The sequence below is a fragment of the Mustela putorius genome, unplaced genomic scaffold, assembly GCF_011764305.1.
Source record: "Mustela putorius furo isolate JIRA1106 unplaced genomic scaffold, ASM1176430v1.1 tig00537248_pilon_pilon_pilon, whole genome shotgun sequence".
Classification (NCBI taxonomy): domain Eukaryota; kingdom Metazoa; phylum Chordata; class Mammalia; order Carnivora; family Mustelidae; genus Mustela; species Mustela putorius.
The window spans coordinates 7,619,178-7,642,148 of record NW_025422387.1 but is presented as its reverse complement, the minus strand read 5'-3'; the positions used below and the strand labels follow the sequence as shown (position 1 = coordinate 7,642,148).

General features: G+C 41.2%; 1 protein-coding gene across 2 annotated transcripts in view; it reads right to left on the bottom strand.

Moving 5' to 3' along the window:
* The window catches only part of PTPN11 (protein tyrosine phosphatase non-receptor type 11), an 86,541-nt gene that overhangs the window by 43,875 nt on the left and 19,695 nt on the right, over positions 1-22,971 (bottom strand). For both annotated transcript variants that reach the window (XM_004753269.3, XM_004753270.3), the window contains exons 2-6: positions 20,044-20,166; positions 12,141-12,335; positions 9,355-9,547; positions 4,239-4,355; positions 3,459-3,572 (exon numbers count right to left, since the gene is read on the bottom strand). In XM_004753269.3, coding sequence (XP_004753326.1) covers positions 3,459-3,572; positions 4,239-4,355; positions 9,355-9,547; positions 12,141-12,335; positions 20,044-20,166 — 742 coding nt within the window. The remainder of the gene's footprint in view (positions 1-3,458; positions 3,573-4,238; positions 4,356-9,354; positions 9,548-12,140; positions 12,336-20,043; positions 20,167-22,971) is intronic.

Sequence of the window (22,971 nt, the reverse complement as noted above, 5' to 3'; positions counted from 1 at the left end):
GCCTTCGGCTCAGGTCATGATCTCAGGGTCCTGGAACCAAGTCCCGCATCAGGCTCTCTGGCCCAGCAGGGAGCCTGCTTCCCTTGCTCTCTCCGCTTACCTCTCTGCCTACTTGTCATCTCTCTCTGTGCCAAATAAATAAATAAAATCTTAAAAAAAAAAAAATTTAGGGATGCCTGGGTGGCTCAGGGGGTTAAAGCCTCTGCCTTCAGCTCAGGTCATGATCCCAGGGTCCTGGGATCAAGCCCCACATTGGGCTCTCTGCTTGACAGGGAGCCTGCTTCCCCTTCTCTCTCTCTCTCTGCCTGCCTCTCTGCCTACTTGTGATTTCTGTCTGTCAAATAAACAAATAAAATCTTCAAAAAAAAATTTTTTTTAAAGAGAGAAAGATGTGTGAAGCTTATCTGACTCATAATCCAACAAACAAATTTTTTAAAATTATAAAACAACTAGCATGATATACTAGTATGTGAGCTTTTACTTTTTCTAGATGTATAACAGTATTTTGATTAATTTTTAAGAATTCCATAAACAGAGTATTTATTAATAAAATAATAATATTTGGCAAAGCTGATAATGACAGAGGGTTCTTTATATAAATCTGTTTTATATATTATATTAAAAAAAATTTTTTTTAAGATTTTATTTATTCCTTAAAGGGAGAGAGAGCACACAAGCAGGGGGAGAGGCTGAGGGAGAGGGAGAAGCAGACTCCCCACTGGGAAGGGAGCCCGACATGGGGCTCCATCCCAGGACCTAGAGATCATGACCTGAGCCAAATGCAGACGCTTAACCATCTGAGCCACCCAGACACCCCTCAAATTTTTTTCTTAATTAAACAGGATAAAGCAGTTCTTGATTCACACAAACTGTGTGTATGTGCGCACGTGCACACATGGCAATCAGGAAAATGTGAACAGTGAATGACATCCATTAATGTTAAGGAATTACTGTTAATAGTTGTGAGAATGATATTCTGGTTAAAATCTTTTGAAACGAAATAGTTATAGATGAAAAAACACATGGAATTGGCGTCAAGATAAGCCAAGGATGGAGCACCTGGGTGGCTCAGTTGTTAAGTGTCTGCCTTTGGCTTAGGTCATGATCCCAGGGTCCTGGGATCAAGCCCCATATCGGGCTCCCTGCTCAGTGGAAAGCCTGCTTCTCCCTCTCCCACTCCCCCTGCTTCTGTTCCCTCTCTCACTGTGTCTCTGTGTCAAATAAATACATAAAATCTTTAAAAATAAATAAATAAATTAGCCAAGGCTGGGGCATCTGGGTGGCTCAGTCAGCTGAACATCCAACTCCTCGTTTTGGCTCAGGTCATGATCTCAAGGTTGTGGGATCAGGCCCCATGTAGGGCTCTATACTCAGTGAGCAATCTGCTTGAGATTCTCTCTCTCCCTCTCTCTTTGCCCCTACCCCAGCTCTCGCTTGTGCTCTCTCTCTCTAAAAATGAATAAATAAAATCTTAAAAAAAAAAAAAAAGATAAGCCAAGGCTCAGGGAATCAATGAGGAGTAATTAAAGACTGGCCACCTGGTGGCTCAGTCAGTTAAGCGTCTGCCTTTGGCTTCAGGTCATGATCCCAGGGTCCTGGGATGTATTCCTACATCGGGCTCCTTGCTCAGCGAGAAGCCTGTTTCTCCCTCCGCCTGGTGCTCCCCCTGCTTGTGCTCTAACAAATAAATAAAATATTTTAAATAAATAAGTACATATATAAATAAAATTTTGACTGGCCATATATCAACTATTGTTAATGCTCAGTGACAGACACATTTTTAGGATTATGCCCTTCTCTCCGCTTTTGTACATATTTGAAATTTTGTGTAATAAAAAGTTTTGAAAAATAGCTTCTCCATTCAAATCTTTTTTTTTTTTAAAAGATTTTATTTATTTGACAGAGAGAAATCGCAAGTAGGCAGAGAAGCAAGCAGAGAGAGAGAGAGGGAGGAAGCAGGCTCCCGCTGCACAGCAGAGAGCCCGATGAGGGGCTCGATCCCAGGACCCTGGGATCATGACCTGAGCTGAAGGCAGAGGCCTTAACTCACTGAGCCACCCAGGCGCCCCTCTCCATTCAAATTTTAATGTAAGGTTTGTAAAATTTCTGTACTTATCCATCGTACGTACCTCATAAGGCTTTATGAAGACTACATGAAATGAATGAAATAAAGTGAATGTAATTTAAAAAAAAAAAAAGAATAGAAATGCTGCCCTTTATTTTCTCCGCTGGTGGGACAGAATGAAAAGAGCACTGAGCTTGAGGTTTAAAAATCCTGACTCACTATGTTGATCATCACTTTCTTGGTGATGCCCTCCCTCTCACTGTCTTCCCTTCTCAACTAGAGAGGGAAGCTCCTTAAAGACAGAAACCCTGTCTGTCTTGTTTGCCACAATGTCCTCGGTTTGATTAACCCCATGCCTGGGGTAAAGGAATAAACCTGAGCTCAAGTTCCTGCTCAGCAACGTGGAGCGAGGACTAGGTCCGTTCTATTGTGCACTCAACCTCAATGCCGCAGTACAATCGGTATTTGTGGTGTAGACCCTGGACAATTTACTTAACAGCTCCTCCTCTGTAAAACGGAAGTGATGTCTATCTCAACAAGTTGATCTGCCCTACTGTGGTTTCAAAGACTTCATGTGGGCCAATTCACTCACTCATCCCACAAATATTTATGAAGTCTAAAGTCCTATAGAAAGTATGGCATAGTCTACTCTTCCCATAAACAGAAGAGTAATAATAAATTGACACAAATATTAGCTAAATATAAACACCCATTCAACGACTATTTATGGAATTTCTACCATGTACTAGGCACTGTGCCACATGCTAGAAGGAACTATGAAGGTAGTTCAAAAAAAAAAACTCTTGTTTTTGAGGAAGTTTGCAGTCCAGTGGATGAGCAGAGAGAGAATGACGTTACAATACAAATTGGCAAGTGACATACCAGAATGGAACAGGAACACAGCACATTCCCTCTGGACACATTCTCCTACCCAAGTTGGTTTCAAGAAAAAAATCAGTTCACTTAACTTCCCAAAGTTATAAATATCAACTCCCAAATTAAAACTGCCATGAGGTATTTCACTTTTACTTGTTCACTGCAATAAGGCTATAGATTCTTTCTAAAGAAGCCAGCCCATGCTGGAAATCTTCCAAAGGAATTAGATCCTTTTGTTTTTCTGGGTGTTTGCCAGCAGTCCAAACCAAAAGAGGCAAATGGAGCTATTGGCTCATTCATTTAATATTAACTGCCAACTCCCTTCTCCCAGAACACAATGCCCTTCTATTTCAAAGAAGCCCCCTCAGCAACTTGTTCCATGTCAATCAATGGCTGAATTAAGAAAGAACACAGATTCAGGTCTTTTAGATCCAATTCCAAATACAGGGCCAACTTCTCTCTCATTAAAAATAGGATTTAATAACTCATGTAAAAAAAAATTTTTTTAATAACTTACCTCAAATTCTTCCCAAAAGCCTTGTTTGACTTTATCTGTGGTCTCAGCTAATTTGCTTAGCTCTCGAACCCGGCTTTCTATTTCAGCAGCATTGATACGTGTTGTGTTGAGGGGCTAATCAAATTCAGCAGTTGGTGTGAAATGAAGAAAGTATTAAAAAAAGAAGTGTTAATGCAAAAAAAAAAAAAAGAGTTTCATGTTGATCATTTGTAAGGCAAGGACAGGAAATTCAAAGGACACAGTAATTCACAATAAAAGTTTTCAAATAGTTTCACTTTCTTTTCTGTTTTGTGAGGAAATATGTCTTTCTTCAATCTCCACACACACTTTACTCTGCTAATATTCGAAACTATTTTTCTTTATAAATAGACTACAATATTACTTAGAGCGATGATATAATCTGCCACTAGGTAAACTTCAAGATAGCAATTACTCCAAAGTGAGTTAAGTATAATAACCCAAAGGTAACCAAAGGTTGATCTAGATGCAAACTTGGTAAAAGCTTGCTTTAAAAACTCTATGAGGCCTTTTAGAGATACACCTGGAGATAATCACGGAAATGATGTTAATATCTAGAATTTGCTTCCAAATGCCACAGGAGGAGGGCAGTGAGCACAGGAACAATGAAACAAGCCTTCGTTAGCTGATCACAGTTGAAGCTGGGTGATGAGTGTGGGGAGATCCATGAGATTACTTTACTACTCTCTATTTGAAATATTCCATGTTGGGATTTTTTGTAACTTTACAAGGAGATGGGGCTTTAGATTTCCATATGCTCACCTGCTTGAGTTGCAGTACTGTGCCCAGTGTTTCCACCATGGGATTCTTCTTGTAATGCTCCACAAGATCTGTCAAAGAGTCAAACCGTTCTCCTCCACCAACATCGTATTTCAGTTCCTTTCAAGACAAGAAAAAAATCCTGCTTATTACCTTTGTGCTAAATTACTGCTTTTCCCAACTGAAGTACAGAGACTGACTCTCCCCCCGCCCCCCAAGATCAAACAGCTGGAGGAGTACAAAGGAGAGGAAGCAAGGATAATGGAACTGGAGAGACCGAGCCAGAGTCAAAGAGCTGACCGGGAGGTGTGAGCAGCTCTAAGTATCGCTCAGCAACTAGCATGCAAAAAATTGTCCCCTTCCTAAGTTAATTAAGAAGTTAAAAGAAAGGAGAAACAGTATTCTTTACTATTTATTTACATATATAGGCTAAGAAACTATACAGTAGGCTGCTGAAGAAAAGGTACATAACGACTTCTCTCTGAAACACAACAAACTCCAAGGCTGGGCAGGCAGCACTAAAAGCCAACATACATGTCTTTACTTTCTTCTTCCAATGAAAATTTAAAAGGGAAGTTATAAACAGAGGCCAGGAAATTTTTTCTGACAAAAAGATCAAAATGGGCTATTTAAGGGAAGCAAAAGGAAAAGATTTTATTATTATTAAGAAAATACGATACCCTAGAAATTATATAAGAAGATATTTGGGTATGATCTTTTATTTAAAAATAAAATTGTGGGGGCGCCGGGGTGGCTCAGTGGGTTAAGCCACTGCCTTCGGCTCAGGTTATGATCTCAGGGTCCTGGGATGGAGCCCCACATCGGGCTCTCTGCCCAGCAGGGAGTCTGCATCCCCCCTCTCTCTCTGCTTGCCTCTCTGCCTGCTTGTGATGTCTCTCTCGCTCTCTGTCAAATAAATAAATAAAGTCTTAAAAAAAATAAAAATAAAAATAAAATTATGGGGGCGCCTGGGTGGCTCAGTGGACTAAAGCCTCTGCCTTCAGCTCAGGTCATGATCTCAGGGTCTTGGGATGGAGTCCTGTATCAGGCTCTCTGCTCAGCAGGGAGCCTGCTTCCCCCTCTCTCTCTGCCTGCCTGTCTGCCTACTTGTGATCTATCTCTCTCAAATAAATATATTTTTTAAAAATCTTTTTAAAAATTTTTTAAAAATAGAGTAGGGAATTAGCACTTTCCGAATGACAAAGGAAAGACCTCTGAAAATCCTTTCTTCAATAAAAGCAACAAAAACACTAGTAAAGGGACACTTGGATGGCTCAGTCAGTTAAGCATCTCCCTTTGGCTCAAGTCATGATCCCAGGGTCCTGGGATCAGGTCCCACATCAGACTCCCTGCTCAGCAGGAAGTCTGCTTCTCCCTCTCCCTCTGTTACTCCCCCACTTGTGTGCTCTCTCTCTCTGACAAATAAACATATAAAAATTCTTTTAAAAAAAAAAACTAGTAAAAATTGTCATGAAATTTTTCAGAACTCTGGAAACTAACCAAGAACTTGCAACACTCCAAGGACCATTTATTCAAGAAAAATGATTGCATCTTGGTAAGGAGCAAACGATGACATTTTAACTTGCCATGTATCTCTCTCTAGCTCTTCTACAGCCTTGAAAACCAACAGCCTCATAATCACAGTAGCTGCGAAAGCCAGAGACCTCGCACAGCTGGAGGGGAAAAGAATGAATCTGGACCTCTTTCAAGAGACTGATCCCCAGAGAATAATCCCTACAGGCAAACCTCGTTTTATTGCACTTTACAAATAAATATTTTTTACAAATTAAAGGTTTGTGGCAACCCTGCATCAAGCAAGTCTATTGACAGCCATTTTCCTGATGGTATTTCCTCACTCTGTGTCTCTGTGTCGCATTTTGGTAATTCTTTCAGTATTTCAAACTTTTTCGTTATTATTATATTTGTTTGTTATGGTGATCTGTGATCAGTGATTATGACTTGCTGAAAGCTCAGATGATGGTTGTTAGCGCTTTTTAGCAATAAAGTATTTTTTAATTAAGGTATGTTGTCCAAAAGAAAAGTATACTGTCTATTGTTTTTCAGGCACAATGCTTCTGCACACTCAATAAACTACAGTACAGTACAGCATAAACATAACTTCTATATGCACCAGTAAACCAAAAAATTAATTTGACTTGCTTTACTGCAACATTCATTTTACCGCAATAGTCTGGAATCGAATCCATAATATCTCTGAGATATACCTGTATTGGGCCTATTTAGCATCTCCCTGGAAAAATCCTGTTTTCAGAGCCTATGTTTATTTGACCTGACTCAGAGCCCTGTCTTCAGGGGATCTGCCCAAAACAATCAGCAGCAACCGTTTAATACCACAGCAGCCTGCACTGGCAATTCCAGTTAAGCCAAATAAAACAGTGACCAAAATGAAAAAAGGAAAATCTAAGCAATGTCCATGGAGGGCGTGGAAAGCCTCTGACATAGACAAACCAAGAAACAGACTCTTAATTACAAAGAACAAACTGATGGTTACCAGAGAGGAGGCAGGTGGGAAGATGGGGGAAATAGGTGACGGGATTAAGGATGCACTTGTGGGGCGCCTGGGTGGCTCAGTGGGTTGAGCCGCTGCCTTCGGCTCAGGTCATGATCTCAGGGTCCTGGGATCGAGTCCCGCATCGGGCTCTCTGCTCAGCAGGGAGCCTGCTTCCCTCTCTTTCTGCCTGCCTCTCCATCTACTTGTGATTTCTCTCTGTCAAATAAATAAATAAAATCTTAAAAAAAAAAAAAGGATGCACTTGTGATGGGCACTGGCTTTTGAAGGGACAAGCTGAATCACAATACTGTACACCGAAACTAATATTACACTGTATGTTAACTAACTGGAATTTAACAGTTAAAAAAAAAAACTCTAACATATTCTTAAGAAGCTAGGAGGCTATGTGTATGTGCAGGGGTGTGTGAAGTTCAGGAAAGATCCAAAGAAACCCTAATCTTCCCCTCTAGCTGACCTTGAGGCTCTGTACAAACAGAAAGTGAAGGCTAAGGCAGAGTTGTAATCTGCCAGAACATTGAAACTGTACCCCAACACACACACACACACACACACACACCCTGTGGCAAAGGCTGGGAGACTTAATGGTTCACGGCATTTAAGGAGATCTCTGTTCAATCATTAACTGACCACTAAGTTAACAAAGCAAAAACTTCAGTAGCTCACATAGCAAAGAATAAAGGAAAATCACAAAACACAGAAAGAGCAACAATAACTACAGAAACAATAAAAAGAAGCAACAACAAACCCTGGAAAAGATGGCATCTGATTTTCAGAATCACCACATTATGTTACTTAGAATGTCTAGTTTCCAACCAAAAAAATTTGGAAAAATGCAAAGAAACAGGAAAGTATGGACCAACATGGCGGGGCGGGGGGCGGGGTGTGGAGCACTCAATAGAAACTGTCCTTGAGAAAGCCCAGATAAAAACTTGAAATCAGCTAGTATAAATATGTTCAAAGGACTAAAGGAAACTGTACTTTATAAATTAAAAGAAAATATGAGGATGTTGTCTCACCAAATCGAGTATCACAAAAATCTGTACACAAATGTTCATAGCAGCATTCATAATAGCCAAACGCCCATAAATTTTTTAATGGATAAACAAAATGTACTCTAGCCATACAATGGAATGTTTTGACAATAAAGAGCTGGTTGACACACACTACAATATGGATAAACCTTGAAGACGTTATCCAAAGTAAAAGAAACCAGAGGCAAAACCACATATTACATGATTTCATCTATATAAAACATCCAAAAGTGGCAAATCCATAAAAATAGAAAGTAGATTAGGGGATGCTGAGAGCTGAAAGGAGGGGAAATAATGAGGAGTGATTGGTAATAGACACAGGGTTTCTTTTTGGGGTGCTGAAAATGTTCTGGAATTAGTGTCGGTAGTTGGATAATATGTTCTGGAATTGAATTGAATGGTCGGTAGTCATACCTCAATAAAGCTGCATTTTTTTACCAAAAATTTAATTTAAAAACCGAAGCAATAGGGACGCCTGGGTGGCTCAGTTGGTTGACGACTGAATGGGTCATGATCCTGGAATCGAGTCCCGCATCGGACTCCCAGCTCAATAGTCTGCTTCTCTCTGACCTTCTTCTCGTTTTTTTCACTGTCTTTCTCTCAATAAATAAATAAAATCTTTAATTTAAAAAAAAAAAAAAAAAAAAAAAAAAATAATAAAAACCGAAGCAATAAATAAATAGTTTCTTTTAAGGAAAGTTTGACACAGTTGACCAAGAATTAACTTTCTTAGCCCTTAGTCCTGCAACCACATTAAAAACAAGAAATAGTGAGGGATGCCTGGGTGGTTCAGTCAGTTAGGTGCCTGTGTTTGGCTTAGGTCATGATTTCAGGGTCCTGGGACCAAGTCCGGCATTGGGCTCCCTGCTCAGCAGGGAGGCTGATTCTCCCTCTGCCTGCTGCTCCCCCGGCTTGTATGCTTTTCTCTCATGCTCTTTCTCCGACAAATAAATAAGTAAAATCTTAAAAAAAAAAAAAAAAGAAAAACAAGAAATATAGAGTTCAGGGGCGCCTGGCTGGTTCAGTTGGTAGAGCATATGACTCTTCACCATGGGACTGAGCCCCACATTATGTGTAAAGATTACTCAAAAATAAAATCTAAGGAAGGAAAAAGGAAGGAAAGGAAAGAAAGGAAGGTAGGAAGAAAGAAAAGAGAGAGAGAAAGAGTTCAATTCTTCTAGCCTTGATGCACGAATTCCAAAAAGAAGGCAAATACAGTATCAGGCCAGACTGTGACAACCCTAAAGAGGAGCCGAGGCCATCACTTCAGAAACAGGGAGACTGAGGCCGACTCCAGCCAAAACAGATCAGGTGGCACAGGATAAAAGATGATGCTCTGAGGCATGATTTAATCTGCCAGCGATAGACTGGAAAGAGGTAATTTAATAAAGTTCTGAAATGATGAAACAATTGTAATAAATAATGTTCTGAAAGCATATAAGCCTGTGCCTGAGCTCAGAAAATCTGACTTCGGAAGTGATGTCTGTCTTCCTCCAGCAGAAGAATTACCCAAAGAGAACATTTTGCCAGAGCTGTGGTTCAAGCGGGACTTTACCTGACAGCGGATCATGACGTGGGTCACTTTCGACTTGCCATCATTGCTCTCTCCTTTGTCGTCACCAGTTCGGACAGAAAGAACAAAATCTCCGGGGTGACTCTGGCTCTCTCGTACCAGAAAGCTACCGTGTTTTCCTTTCTCCGTTAGTAATTTCTCTGCTTCTTTCCCAGAGAGGTGTCCATGAAACCACCTAAATTTTTTTAAATGAAAATCAATTGAGTTGTGCCACGGGTTCACAGTATTCACTCACATATATAGCCAGCTTTCCTAAACACAATTAAAAAACATGATCCATTCCTCCAAGACACTGGCCAATCCCATGCAGGACAATCTGCATCCCAAGCAGGCAGGAAAAATGAGAAAGATGTTATGAATAACCATTACACTTCAAATGATCCCACAGTCACTTGTAAACAAATGCCCTCAAATCTTTCCTATTTTCTCTTAAATCTCCCATTTTTTAAAAAAATGTACCTTGTGGGGTGCCTGGGTGGCTCAGAAGGTTGAACCTCTGCCTTAGGCTCAGGTCATGGTCTTACTGTCCTGGGATCGAGCTCAGCGGGGAGCCTGCTTCTCACCCCCCACACCTGCTTCTCTGCCTATTTCTGATCTCTCTCTCTGTGTCACATAAATAAAATCTTTTTTCAAAAATGTACTTTGTGTTTTCTCCATGCCCTACTCCAAAAGGACCAACTATTTAATCACAGCCATTTAAAGAACTTAAAATGGGGGCGCCTGGGTGGCTCCGTCAGTTAAGCATCTACCCTCAGCTCGGGTCATGATCTGGGGATCCCGGGATTGGGCCCCACACTGGGCTCCCTGCTCAGTGGGGGGTCTGATTCTGCCCCTCCCCACTCCCCCAACCCCCCACCCTCTCTCATGCTCTCATTCTCTCAAGTAAATAAATAAAATCTTTTAAAAAAATTAAAATAGAAAGTCATGATAGAGACAAAAAAAATCATTTGAATGTTTGCCCTTGCTTTAGTATGTGAATACTACATAAAAAAGGATTTTCACTATAAATTAATTTAAGCATTCCAAATTTCTTAACATTTCCAACCAATATTTCAATAGCCTCGAAGGTTGCTGTCAGTATCTTTGGACTATATACTAGGTTATCATTCCAAGCTCTAAAAGCATGTAACATCTAGAGAAAGGGTGAGGGAGTTTGCTAAAAATGTGAATTCCCATGCCTCATAACCAGGGACAGCAATACATTAGTTTGAAAGGAGCCCAGCAATCAGCACTTTTACCCAGTACTCCAGAGTCCTGATGTGGGCCATGAGGACAGACTCTGAGATGACATTACTCTAAGGTACTATAAAAAACATTCTGGGGGGGCGCCTGGGTGGCTCAGTGGGTTAAGCCTCTGCCTTCAGCTCAGGTCATGATCTCAGGGTCCTGGGATCAAACCCCGCATCAGGCTCTCTGCTCAGCAGGGAGCCTGCTTCCCCCTCTCTCTCTCTGCCTGCCTCTCTGCCTACTTGTGATCTCTCTCTGTCAAATAAATAAATAAAGTATTAAAAAAAAAACATTTTGGGGTGCCTGGGTGGCTAAGGTTCTGCCTTAGGCTCAGATCATGATCCCAGCATCCTGGGATGGAGCCCCACATCAGGCTCCCTGCTCAGTGGGAAGCACCCTTTCTCCCTCTCCCACTTCCCCTCTTGTATTCCCTCTCTCACTGTCTCTCTTTCCCTGTCAAATAAATAAAATCTTTAAAAAAAAAAAAGGTACTATAAAAAACATTTTAGAGGGGCACCTGGCTGGCTCAGTTGGAAGAGCCTGAGGTCATGCGTTCAAGCCCCATGCTGGGGAGAGAGGGGTAGAGATTAAATAAATAAACAAAGACCAACTTTTTAAAAAATCTTAACATAGTTATATGACTAATGTGGCTTTTCCCCCCAGGACCTTGGTGAGAAAGCAAACATGATCATGGCGGACAGCACTAATGGCTCATTGCTAGCGGAATATACTTTGAGTTATTTTTCATCCACACTCAACTGAACAGAGTAAAATTTAGAAATAAACTGAGTTGGCCAACAGCCTTTTGCTTGAAGCTGCAGTGGTATCTGGGGAAACAAAAGATCCGCCTAAAACAGAACTGACATCAAGGGGCAAGGTGAAAAAAGCTGTGTGGAGATATAAAATACACAAACCTAACAAAGAGACCCTGAATGTGTCCTGAGTCAGACAGGAGACTGGAAATGTTGAAAACCAATAAAATCAATAAAAATAAGTCAAGTCCTGGTTTTCATCAGCTTCGTTCCTACACAAGGGGAAGAAGCCCTCTGAAATCATTTAGCTCCCTCTAGGCAAGGTCATTCTCCCACATTTGTGGACACAACAGAACAGAACTGGTGAAAAACCCTCTGAGCTCCGCTTTTCAGCTGCTGAGCTTAAGCTGACATCTGTTGGTGGCACCGCTGCATAGCTGGTCGGGAGCGAGCACAGGCACTGTGGCTGTTTTGGCGCCTCCCTTAGCAGCTGTTTTGCTCTTGGAGCTTTCAGAGATGATCAGCTCAAGTTCAGTCATCTTAAAATGACTGCACGCACCAAGTATATACAGGAATTGTCTGAGAGCCCTGCGAAACTAAGTGTAAGGAACACTGATTGAAGCTTTTACAGAAAGGGGCGCTCAGAAAATAATCTGATCCTGTGATTCTTGCTTCAGTAAAACAACTTTAGTTACAAAGATGACCGCCTGGGAAACAGATAAAGCCAAGGCCCCACGATGCATTCGTACAACACCTACAGCATCGAAGAGATGCACCACAGTCACTGACCTTTCAGAGGTAGGATCTGCACAGTTCAGAGGATATTTAAGCTCAATAACATCTCCATTCTTCTCTTTTAATTGCCCGTGATGTTCCATATAATACTGGACCAACTCAGCCAAAGTGGCAAACTTCTCTCCTCCGTACAGGTCATAGTAATCACCAGTGTTCTGAATCTTGATGTGGGTGACGGCGCCATTTCTTCTACAAGAGTCCATTAGGGGGAAAACAAAAACCAATAAAGAGCCATACTAGTATAAATGGATGTCATATTCGGTATCAGATTCCGCCTAAACCTTGAAACACACCCAAGAAGCCAGTTGATACTTTTCCTGTAATAAATGTGGTGAGTGAAAACCGCACGGTCAACCATTTCAACACCAAAGGGCTTTGTTTCTTGGCTCCTTTCCCTTCTACAACTTCTATTTTGGAAGTCTAATCTATCAAATTGCATATATTAAGAGATAATAATTTTTATCATCAGTAATTAATAGAGACACATATATTAAACATCAATCTATCTTCTAATCCAATAAAACCACTGTAAGTATTTTGTCCCCCACACACACAATGAAACTGTCTAGCTACCCAAGGACTGGTATGAGAATATTCATGGCAGCTTTATGTGGAATAGAAAAATCCTGGAAACTCAACCAAAATGGATAAATAGTTACATACTCACACCATAAAACATTACACAGCAATTAAAGAAAAAAAAAGACACTAAAACACACAATTACAGGGATAAATCTCAAAAAACATTACATTAAGAGAAAGAAGCCAAGGGTGGGTGACTGGCACAGTCAGGGAAGCATGTGGCTCTTGGTCTTGGGGTTGCGAGTTCAAGGCCCACACTGGGTATAAAGATTACTTAAAAATAATATCTTTAAAAAGAGAGAGAGAGAGAAAGGAGACAGGCACAAATGAATACGTACTGTATGACTTCATTTGTCAGTGAACTTGCAGAATAAGCAAAACTAGTCTATAGGGTTAGAGAATAGTGGTAGCTACTTAGAAGGGGGGAAATTAGAAAGGGGAACAAAGGAATCTTCTAGGGTAATGAAAATATTCTCACTACGGTGTTGGTTACATAAATAAATACATTTGTCAAAATTCATGTCACTGTACACTTAAGATACCGTATATAATACCTTAAATCATACCCTAAATAATCATAGACTTTAATCGTACCTTAAAAACACAGACAACTGACAGTTTCCAGCACAAGATAGCTAAAATGTTTTCCCACTGAGGTGACAAAACATTGATCAAAAGTTTCTAAAACTTGGTATTTTAGGGGCACCTGGGTAGCTCAGTCGTTAAGTGTCTACCTTTAGGTCGGGTCATGGTCCCATGGTTCTGGGATTGAGCCCCGCATTGGGGGGTCTCTGCTCAGTGGGAAGCCTCCTTCTCCCTCTACTGCTCTCCCTGCTTGTGTTCCCTCTCTCACTGTCTCTCCGCCAAATAAATAAATAAAATCTTAAAAGAAACCTTAAATAAATAAAACTTGGGGCGCCTGGGTGGCTCAGTGGGTTAAGCCGCTGCCTTCGGCTCAGGTCATGATCTCAGGGTCCTGGGATCGAGTCCCGCATCGGGCTCTCTGCTCAGCGGGGAGCCTGCTTCCTCCTCTCTCTCTCTGCCTGCCTCTCTACCTACTTGTCATCTCTCTCTGTCAAATAAATAAATAAAATCTTTAAAAAAAAAATAAATAAATAAATAAATAAAACTTGGTATTTTGGTTAGCCTAGGCAGCCTGTGATTTCCATTCAGTTTTCTGAACAAATGACTACATCACAAGGACACTCATTATTACCAAGGGGCCAGGCACTTCCAAAATGATAACCATTGACCTATATGAGCTTTTAGTCTGATCCTGCAGATTATTGATGAAGCCTCTGGAAAATATAAACACATTTCTACCAAGTAAAAAAGAACATGGAGACTAAAGAAAATAAGAAAAAACCATCCCAAAATGTTCCTGACAATACCGACTTCTAATTATTGGTGAAAACCTTCTCCAGTGGGTAAAGAGGGTCCTTCCGGTCACCCTCACCTTCGGGTCAACTATATCTGACTCTACTTGAACATCTGGGCTTCCCATTTCTAGCCTTTACTTAACGCCATAACACGAAGAAAGATATTTCAGGTATGAACGACATTAATACACAGCCACACAGATGGAGCTCAAAAACATAATCGTGCATGAAAGAAGCACAGCATAGAATGATATGCTCAGGATGTACCATTTATGAAAATTTAAGCACACACACAGTAATACTATAGATTATTTAAGACACAGACATACCCACACACATATATATGTGTTATATTTTATTATTGTGAAGATACTATTTCCAGGTAATGTTACTTATTATATTACAAACATATATATATATATATATATATATTTTTTTTTTTTTTTTTAAATGAAGTGTAACAAACTCATGAGACTAGCTGCCAATGGGACAAAAGGAAGCACAGGATCAAGGACGGTGAGTAAAGAGAAAGTCTGTTTTATTTTATATTCTATTTTGAAGGGAAAATGGCCATAAATACAACATGAGTGATTCTACGTAACTTTATGTATTTTTCTGTATTTTTTTCCTCAAGATTATAAAGGGAGAGTGGGAGGAGGAGGAAAAAAGGGAGGGGGAATCTTCCTTGATGAACTGAATATAAGATAACATAATGATCAAGTTTTAAGCATGGGCACATAATATAAAGGTTGGATTGCACAGAACCACAACAATAAACACATCATATACACACGCATACACGCACTCACAGAGGCACGCAGACATCTGTAACAGCGGCTACGCACAGACAAAGAAACAGAAAAAGTGAAAGTCGGCCACGTTGCACAACTGTCAAAGGCAGTGGTTCTAAGTTCACAAAAAAAGATACACAAATGGGGGGCGCCTGGGTGGCTCAGTGGGTTAAGCCGCTGCCTTCAGCTCAGGTCGTGATCTCAGGGTCCTGGGATCGAGTCCCGCATTGGGCTCTCTGCTCGGCGGGGAGCCTGCTTCCTCCTCTCTCTCTGCCTGCCTCTCTGCCTACTTGTGATCTCTCTCTGTCAAATAAATAAATAAAATCTTTAAAAAAAAAAAAAAGATACACAAATGGTCTTTAAATGCATTAAAGGATGCTCACCTTCAATCCTGAGAGAAATAAAAATTAAAATTTGCAAAGACAGCATTTCTCATCTATCAAGCTAATGAAAAGGAAAAGTTTGACCACACTCAAATGGTGACGCTGTGGAGAAATGGGGTCCCCGTGTATGACTGGTGGGAGCACAAGATGGTGCAATCGCTACGGAGAAGAATCTGAAAAAGCAATGCCACCTGTGCATATACTGTCTCCTCCAATCACCTCCCTCCCAGGAAATCACTTTTCAGCTTTGGAAAGACAGCTTTTCAAAAGCACAGAACATATGCAAAATGGGATCCCGTTCACTGCAGCCGTATCGGTCACTGTTAAATATTAGAAAAAACTAAAGTCCTATCTGTAGGGAAATTGTATACATTTATACACTATTCAGTTGACTACGAAGATGAGAAAGATTACTAAAAGATTTCTGTAAGTGAAAAAGTAAACTATAGAAAAAGATAGTATTCTACTTCATGTGTACAAAGCAACAAAAGGATAAACTAGAAACTAAGGGAAATGATGACCTTCAGGGATGGATGGAGATGGTGCAAGGCATAGATAAGAGTGGGATTTCTCCCCCCCCCAAAAAAGGGGGGGATTTCTCAGAAAATACCTTTTATACAGTTTTATTTTTAAATCTTGTAAATGTTTCACACACTCAAAACATATAATTTAATCAACAAAGATCAGAAAAAAATGAATACCTGAAAAACACTGAATACAAATAGAAATCTCACTTTATAGTTAACTCACAAATACACAGAAAACTAATTCCACTGAGCCTGAGTGGCTCAGTGGGTTAAGCCTCTGCCTTCAGCTCAGGTCCTGATCTCAGGGTCCTGGGATGGAGCCCCAATCGGGCTCTCTGCTCAATAGGGAGCCTGCATCCCCCCTCCCCTGCCTGCCTCTCTGCCTACTTGTGATCTCTGTCTGTGTGTCTAATAAATAAAAAAAATCTTAAAAAAAAAAAAAAGGGAACGACAGTGGTATAGTATTTCTGGAACAATTTTTGTATTATAGAATTGGCCAAGTGAGGTCATATAGTGTTGCATCTGGAAGCAGGGTTCCCCATACAAGAGAAGGGAAACACAAATATGGAATGGGAAAAGGTAAGAAAATTGCATTGAACTGGAACTATTAGTAAGAACACTTGGTCTGAAATATATAAATATTTATTTCCCAGCTCTGTCTACTGTGAGGGCCAACAAGCAATAAACACACCTAGCTTCTAAATCTTGGTTCCTGAACACCATTTCCCATTGAAAGACTCAAGCCTCTTGAGAGAAACAAAATGATTCCAGGCTTAGGGGGGGAAAAATTACAAAAATAGCCTGAAACATCTCACAGAGCCAGAAGGCAAGGATGTACTCAAAGATCACTGGAGAAATGTCAAAAGGATACAGGAACCACGCCAGCCGAATGTGGGGCAATTAGAGCATCAAATTAATAATGAGGGGCGCCTGGGTGTCTCAATCATTGAGCATCTGCCTTTGGCTCAGGTCATGATCTCGTGATCTCAGGGTCCTGGGATCCAGTGCCCATTGGCTCCTTGCTCAGCAGAGAGTCTGCTTCTCCTTCTTTCTCTCCCCACCTGACCCCCTCCCCTGCTCGTGTTCTCTCTTTCAAATAAATAAATAAAATCTTTAAAAAAAGGAAAGAAAGAAAGAAAGAAATAACAGAATTAGAAAAAAAATTTTTCAGGTGCCATAAATGATTTATTCAGAAAAACTTCATCAACAAATGCTAAAAACACGAAGTGAGAAAATGCTGGGGAAGAAGATACAAACTATCACCCATCAGACCACTTAATAATTACAAAAAGAAAAAGGCGCCTTTGTAATGAAAAACATCTGGCAAGCACCTGAATCCAGTGGTTAAACCAAATAACACCAAAGAATGGGCCAAACACCCTGTGAAATAACGGGGTGGTCCGGCATCACCTCTGGAGTGTGTTTGCCCAAAATGTTTCATGTGAATGTGAAAATGAGGAAACAATCAGCAAATTGAGATTGGAGGACAACCCAAGAAATGACTGGCCTGACTCCCCAAAAAGCTAAAAGATGGGGATAAAAAGAAAAGGTCAGGAGGGAGACAGAGACTAGAAACATACAAATTAAATGCAATGAATGATCTTTGACGAGATTCTCCTGAATCTAGTCTAGGGGCAGGGGAGGGGTGGAAGGTGGAGAGACTCAACTGCTTCTAAAGCCATTACTGAAATAAGGGAAGTCTGAATACAGATAGTATATTATATATTTGACAATATTATTAAAGCAAGGTTAAAATGTATTACTCTTAATGATTCTGTAGCTGTCCAGAAAGCCCTTGTTTCTCTGCCATACACACTGAAGTATTTAAAGATGCAAATAAAGGCACCTGGCGGGCGGGCATAGTCAGTAGAGCATGCAGACTCTTGATCTTGGCGTTGTGAGTTCGAGCCCCACGCTGGGTATGGAGAGTACTTAAAAATAAAATCTCTAAAAAAATTTTTTTAGGGCGCCTAGGTGGCTCAGTGGGTTAAGCCGCTGCCTTCGGCTCAGGTCATGATCTCAGAGTCCTGAGATCGAGTCCCGCATCAGGCTCCCTGCTCAGCGGGGAGCCTGCTTCCCTCTCTCTCTCTCTCTGCCTGCCTCTCCATCTACTTGTGATTTCTCTCTGTCAAATAAATAAATAAAATCTTTAAAAAAAAATAAAAAAATAAAAAAATTTTTTTAATAAAATAAAATAAAGATAAAAAATAAATATCCTGATTATCTGCAACTTATTTTCAAAAAGCTCAGGGGGAAAAAAGTATATACACAAACATACTCAGAAAGAGCAAACATGACAAAACACTGGCTAGTGAAGAGAATATGCGTGTCCACTATATTCACCTTTCACCTTCTCTGCAGGTCAGGCATTTTTCAAAAAAAAAAAAAAAAAAAAAAACGTTGAGGAAAAAAATCACACCAATTCTCTAGCCCTGGTTCTGCCACTGACAAACCGTGAGAGCAGCTAACTAACTTAACCTCTGTGCCTCTGTGCCTCGGCTTACTCATCTGCAAAATGAATATATATAAATATTTATTTCCCAGCTCTGTGGAACTTATTCCCAGGCTGTCAGGAAAATTAAATACAATGATATATGCCGAGTGCGTGGTGCAATGGCCTGGTACATATGTCAAGTCCCCAGTCACGTCTGCTATCAGCAGCAGCAGCAGCATCAGATGCTCTCCAACCAAACTCTTACAGCCCAAATATCACACAGCTTTATGTTAGAAGCCTGTGCTGAGGTAAATCCTTAGGATTGAAAGATCCATTCCTTGAACTGAAACACAAGGGCGCCTGGGTGGCTCAGTTGGTTAAGCGTCTACCTTCAGCTCAGGTCATGATCCTGGGGTCCTGGGATCCAGCCCCGCATCGGGCTCTCTGCTCAGCAAGAAGTCTGCTTCTCCCTCTCCCCCACCCCCCTGCTCCTGCTCTCACGCGCATGCGCTCTCTCAAATAAATAAGTAAAATCTTAAAAAAGAAGAACACAGGGGCGCCTGGGTGGCTCAGTGGGTTAAGCCGCTGCCTTCGGCTCAGGTCATGATCTCAGGGTCCTGGGATCGAGTCCCACATCGGGCTCTCTGCTCGGCAGGGAGCCTGCTTCCCCTCTCTCTCTGCCTGCCTCTCTGCCTACTTGTGATCTCTGTCTGTCAAATAAATAAATAAAATCTTTAAAAAAAAAAAAAAAAAGAAGAACACAAGTAAAAGCTAAGGACAGGGGCTCCTCAAAAAAACTAACCTAACCCAAAAAGATATTTCCCAAGTCCAAAAGGGGATCCTAAATAAACCGACCAGTTTGTCCAACCCTCTATTGTGGGACATTGAGTTGTTTTTAGTTTGCTTTAAAGTTTTTTGAACAGTATGACCGGCATCCTGTTACATGTCTCTATGAGCAAATGTGACAGACTCTTTCTAGAAACTAACTTTCTCTTATGTACTTATTCCCTTTCCTCTAGATTATTCGAGGAGCTATAACTCGACTGCTTTATGAATCTGCTTTTATTATTTTTTTTAATTAAGACGTAAGTAAATTATGTTGGCCATTAAAAGGAAGAATTAGATCAGCAGAGAACTCAAAAACTTTAAAAAGGAAGTTGCAGAATAGCAGATATATTATAAGACCATGGATATGAATTCTAAAAACACACAAACCAACTTTATATTGTTCACAATAGCACCAAGACAGTACAAGTATAAAAACACATTCAGGAAGGATATATGCCAACCTCTCGATGGTGGTTTCCTCTGGGGAAAGAGGGAGGAGAAGGGGACTGGGCAGGGGAACAAAAGGGACCACAACTTCCTCAGTGATGTTAATTACTTGAAAAAGAAAACTGATCTGAAGTAACTCTTAGAAAGCAATTTTCCCAAAAAGAAATCAACAGAAAGAAAAAGGAAAAATGCAGGCCACCAGGTTCAGGATGACGAGAACCAGGATGGAGCCCTGTGTGGCTTAAGGACCTGCAACACTCTGTCCACCTCACCCTCAGGGGTTTCCTCAAGGGAGAAGAAATGCCCATGATGACACCCCTTGTGCCGCATTCCCACATCCCCACTCTCAGGAGGCCACGCCTGAGCCTTGCAAGCGGGCTTGAGTCGCATCTGACACGCAGACCAGGCCTCGCCACAGGCCCGCAGGCAGGCCTACTCTCCATGAGGGTAGCAAGTTGTCCTGGAGGGGTTTCAACATTTCCCACCTGAAAAGCCCTTGCAGTGTTCTCTTTTTCTTCCAACTTACCTGACGGAAAGGGTGAAGTCTCCAGGGTTGCTTTTACTGGGCCTCGCCAAAAAACTGCCATCCACGCCTCTTGTCAACAGCAGGTTTTCGGCCTCCACGCCAGTGATGTTTGGGTGAAACCATCTTGAGTGAGAGGAAAAATAGAGCAATGAAAACCACAATTCTCCAGAAATTCTCCAGAAAGCACTACTTTCCACACCAGGACAGCTAAAATGCCCATGAGTAGAGTAGCTAATAAAAGTATAAAATAGGACCTTCCCTTCCTCTTACCCCTCTTCTCTCTAATCACCGCCCCCCCCCCTTGACTTCCTCTTGGAAGGATCCTGGGATCCTGCTAGCGTAGTCAGTAGGGCCAGGGGCATGGTCACTGGGACTGGGGATGGGGGTATGAAGCCGAGCCCAAAGCCCTGAAAGATAGTCCATATGGTCAGGAGATTGAACACATGGAGTAGAATTACACAAGTAAAGAAAGAAACTAGTGAATAAACAAACGTATTAAGGATAATGAGAGCCAGGTTTCTCACTATTAGAGAGGGGATACAAATATGGAAAGGGGAAAACCAGAATAAAGCAGATTAGAATGGGAGGCAATATAGGGCACCTGGGTGGACTCAGTGGGTTAAGCCTCTGCCTTCGGCTCAGGTCATGATCTCAGGGTCCTGGGATCGAGTCCCGCATCGGGCTCTCTGCTCGGCAGGGAGCCTGCTTCCTCCTCTCTCTCTCTCTCTGCCTGCCTCTCTGCCTACTTGTGATCTCTGTCTGTCAAGTAAATAAATAAAATCTTAAAAAAAAAATTGGAGGCAATATAAACTCTGCTTTTTAATACACATATAGAGATGGCTGCAGAAATTCAGATGTATGGTTCTGTGTACGTCCCTGTGCTTTTGTGCATGCAGATGCATACGTATCTTCATAGTTCTCTCTTCCAAAAGGGTTTGGAAGCAATGATACCCGGAAGCCATCAGCATAACCAGCCCCGTTATCATGATTTCTAAATACCATTCTCCAACAAAAGGAACTGGGTTCCTTGGAGAAAGGACTAATTCCAGGTCTGAGGCACTAAAAAGGTAAGATGAGCTTGGAGTACCTTACCATGCCACAGTGCCCTGCTCAGTGGGGAGTCTGCTTCTCGCTCCCCACCCTGCCTCTCCCCCTCCTAGAGCTCTGGCTCTCTCTCAAATAAACAAATAAAATCTTAAACAAAAAAAGGGACAAAGGGAAAGCTCTTTGCAATAGAATCACAAAGAATAATATATAAGCAGTATAGAATATATAATATTTTACATATATGTAATATATAAGCAGTATAGAAGGTATACGAGGATTAGAAAATCACCATTTGGTAACCAGCACATGAATGACTCAGGCAAGGATCATCAGAGGACACTAAAACTGGTGGGTGAACATTTCAGGAAGGATGGTATTTACAACAACTCAAAGAACCTCCCTACAAAATACTTATTAATTAACAAATAACGAATATTCATCAACCTCACAGTGGAGAACTTGACAGACTCTATCTTAACCAGTTGATGAAAGTTAACGCCACCGGTTATGGATTAAACTGGCATCACAACACGCACTGAGAACACGTGCCATTTCTGTGCTATTCCTGCCAAAAAAGCATTACCTAATCGAATTCGGAGGAACATCGGACAAACCCCAAGTGCGTGACATTCTACAAACTCACTGGCACGTACTCCTCAAAAATGTCAAAACTGTGAAGGGGGAGGGGACAGCCAAGAAAGAACTTTCCAGATTACAGGCCAGAAAAAGGACACAAGATTACACTGCATGGTTCTTTCTGGGCGTTATCACTGACCAGGGGGAGGCAGAAATTTGATAATAATACTATTATAATGTAAATTTCCTGATTTTGACAAGCATACTGTTAACTATGTCTGTGTCTCTGTTTTTAGGAAATACACACTGAAGTATTTTAGAGTAACAAGACATCATATCTGGTACTTACTCTCAAATGGTTCAGACTGAAGTTATACATACAGTGTGTGTATACATATGGGGGGGGGCAAATGTGTATGTACAATGTTAGCTGCTAAATCTGAGTTAAAAGTACACCGAAGTTGTATTATTCTTATAACATTTGTATAAATTTGAAATTATTTCAGAATAAAAAGTTTTTAAAAACACACAAGTAGGGACACCTGGGTGGCTCAGTGAGTTAAAGCCGCTGCCTTTGGCTCAGGTCATGATCCCAGAACCACAGTTCTGAGATCAAGCCCGGCATCAGGCTCTCTGCTCAGTAGGGAGCCTGCTTCCCCCCTTCTCTCTCTCTGCTTCCCTCTCTGCCTGCTTGTGATCTCTGTCAAATAAATAAATAAAATCTTAAAAAAAAAAAAAAAAAAAAAAAAAAAAAAACCAGGGTCGCATTGGGCTCTCTTCTCGGCGGGGAGCCTGCTTCTCCCTCTCTCTCTGCCTGCCTCTCTGCCTACTTGTGATCTCTGTCTGTCAAATAAATAAATAAATCTTTAAAAGAAACACACACACAAATAATGAAGTCCACCATGAATGCCATCCACTTCAAGAGAATTCCTCTCTAGTTCCCAGCAAGATTTCCTTCATGGATTCCAAAAGTCACCAAGATTTGTGGTAAAAAGAGTAATTCCTGAAGTCAAATTATCTGACCTTTATAGGCTAATTCAATACTCCAGGGAACATACATCATTATTAAACGTGGAGTCCTGGCACTGATAATCAAATGAACTTTCAAGAGACTTCTCTACAAATATTGGCCCAATTACAGTGTGTTCGGACAGTGAAAGAGAGAGAAGGCAAGAGGAAGAGCTGTCGTAAATCATTCATTAAGGGCACGGAGAGCTCTGCAGCCTTGTGATTAGGGCTCCACTCACCCAGACCCAGGCGCACATCTGAGCTATACCGCTTACTAGCTCATGACCCAGGCAAGTT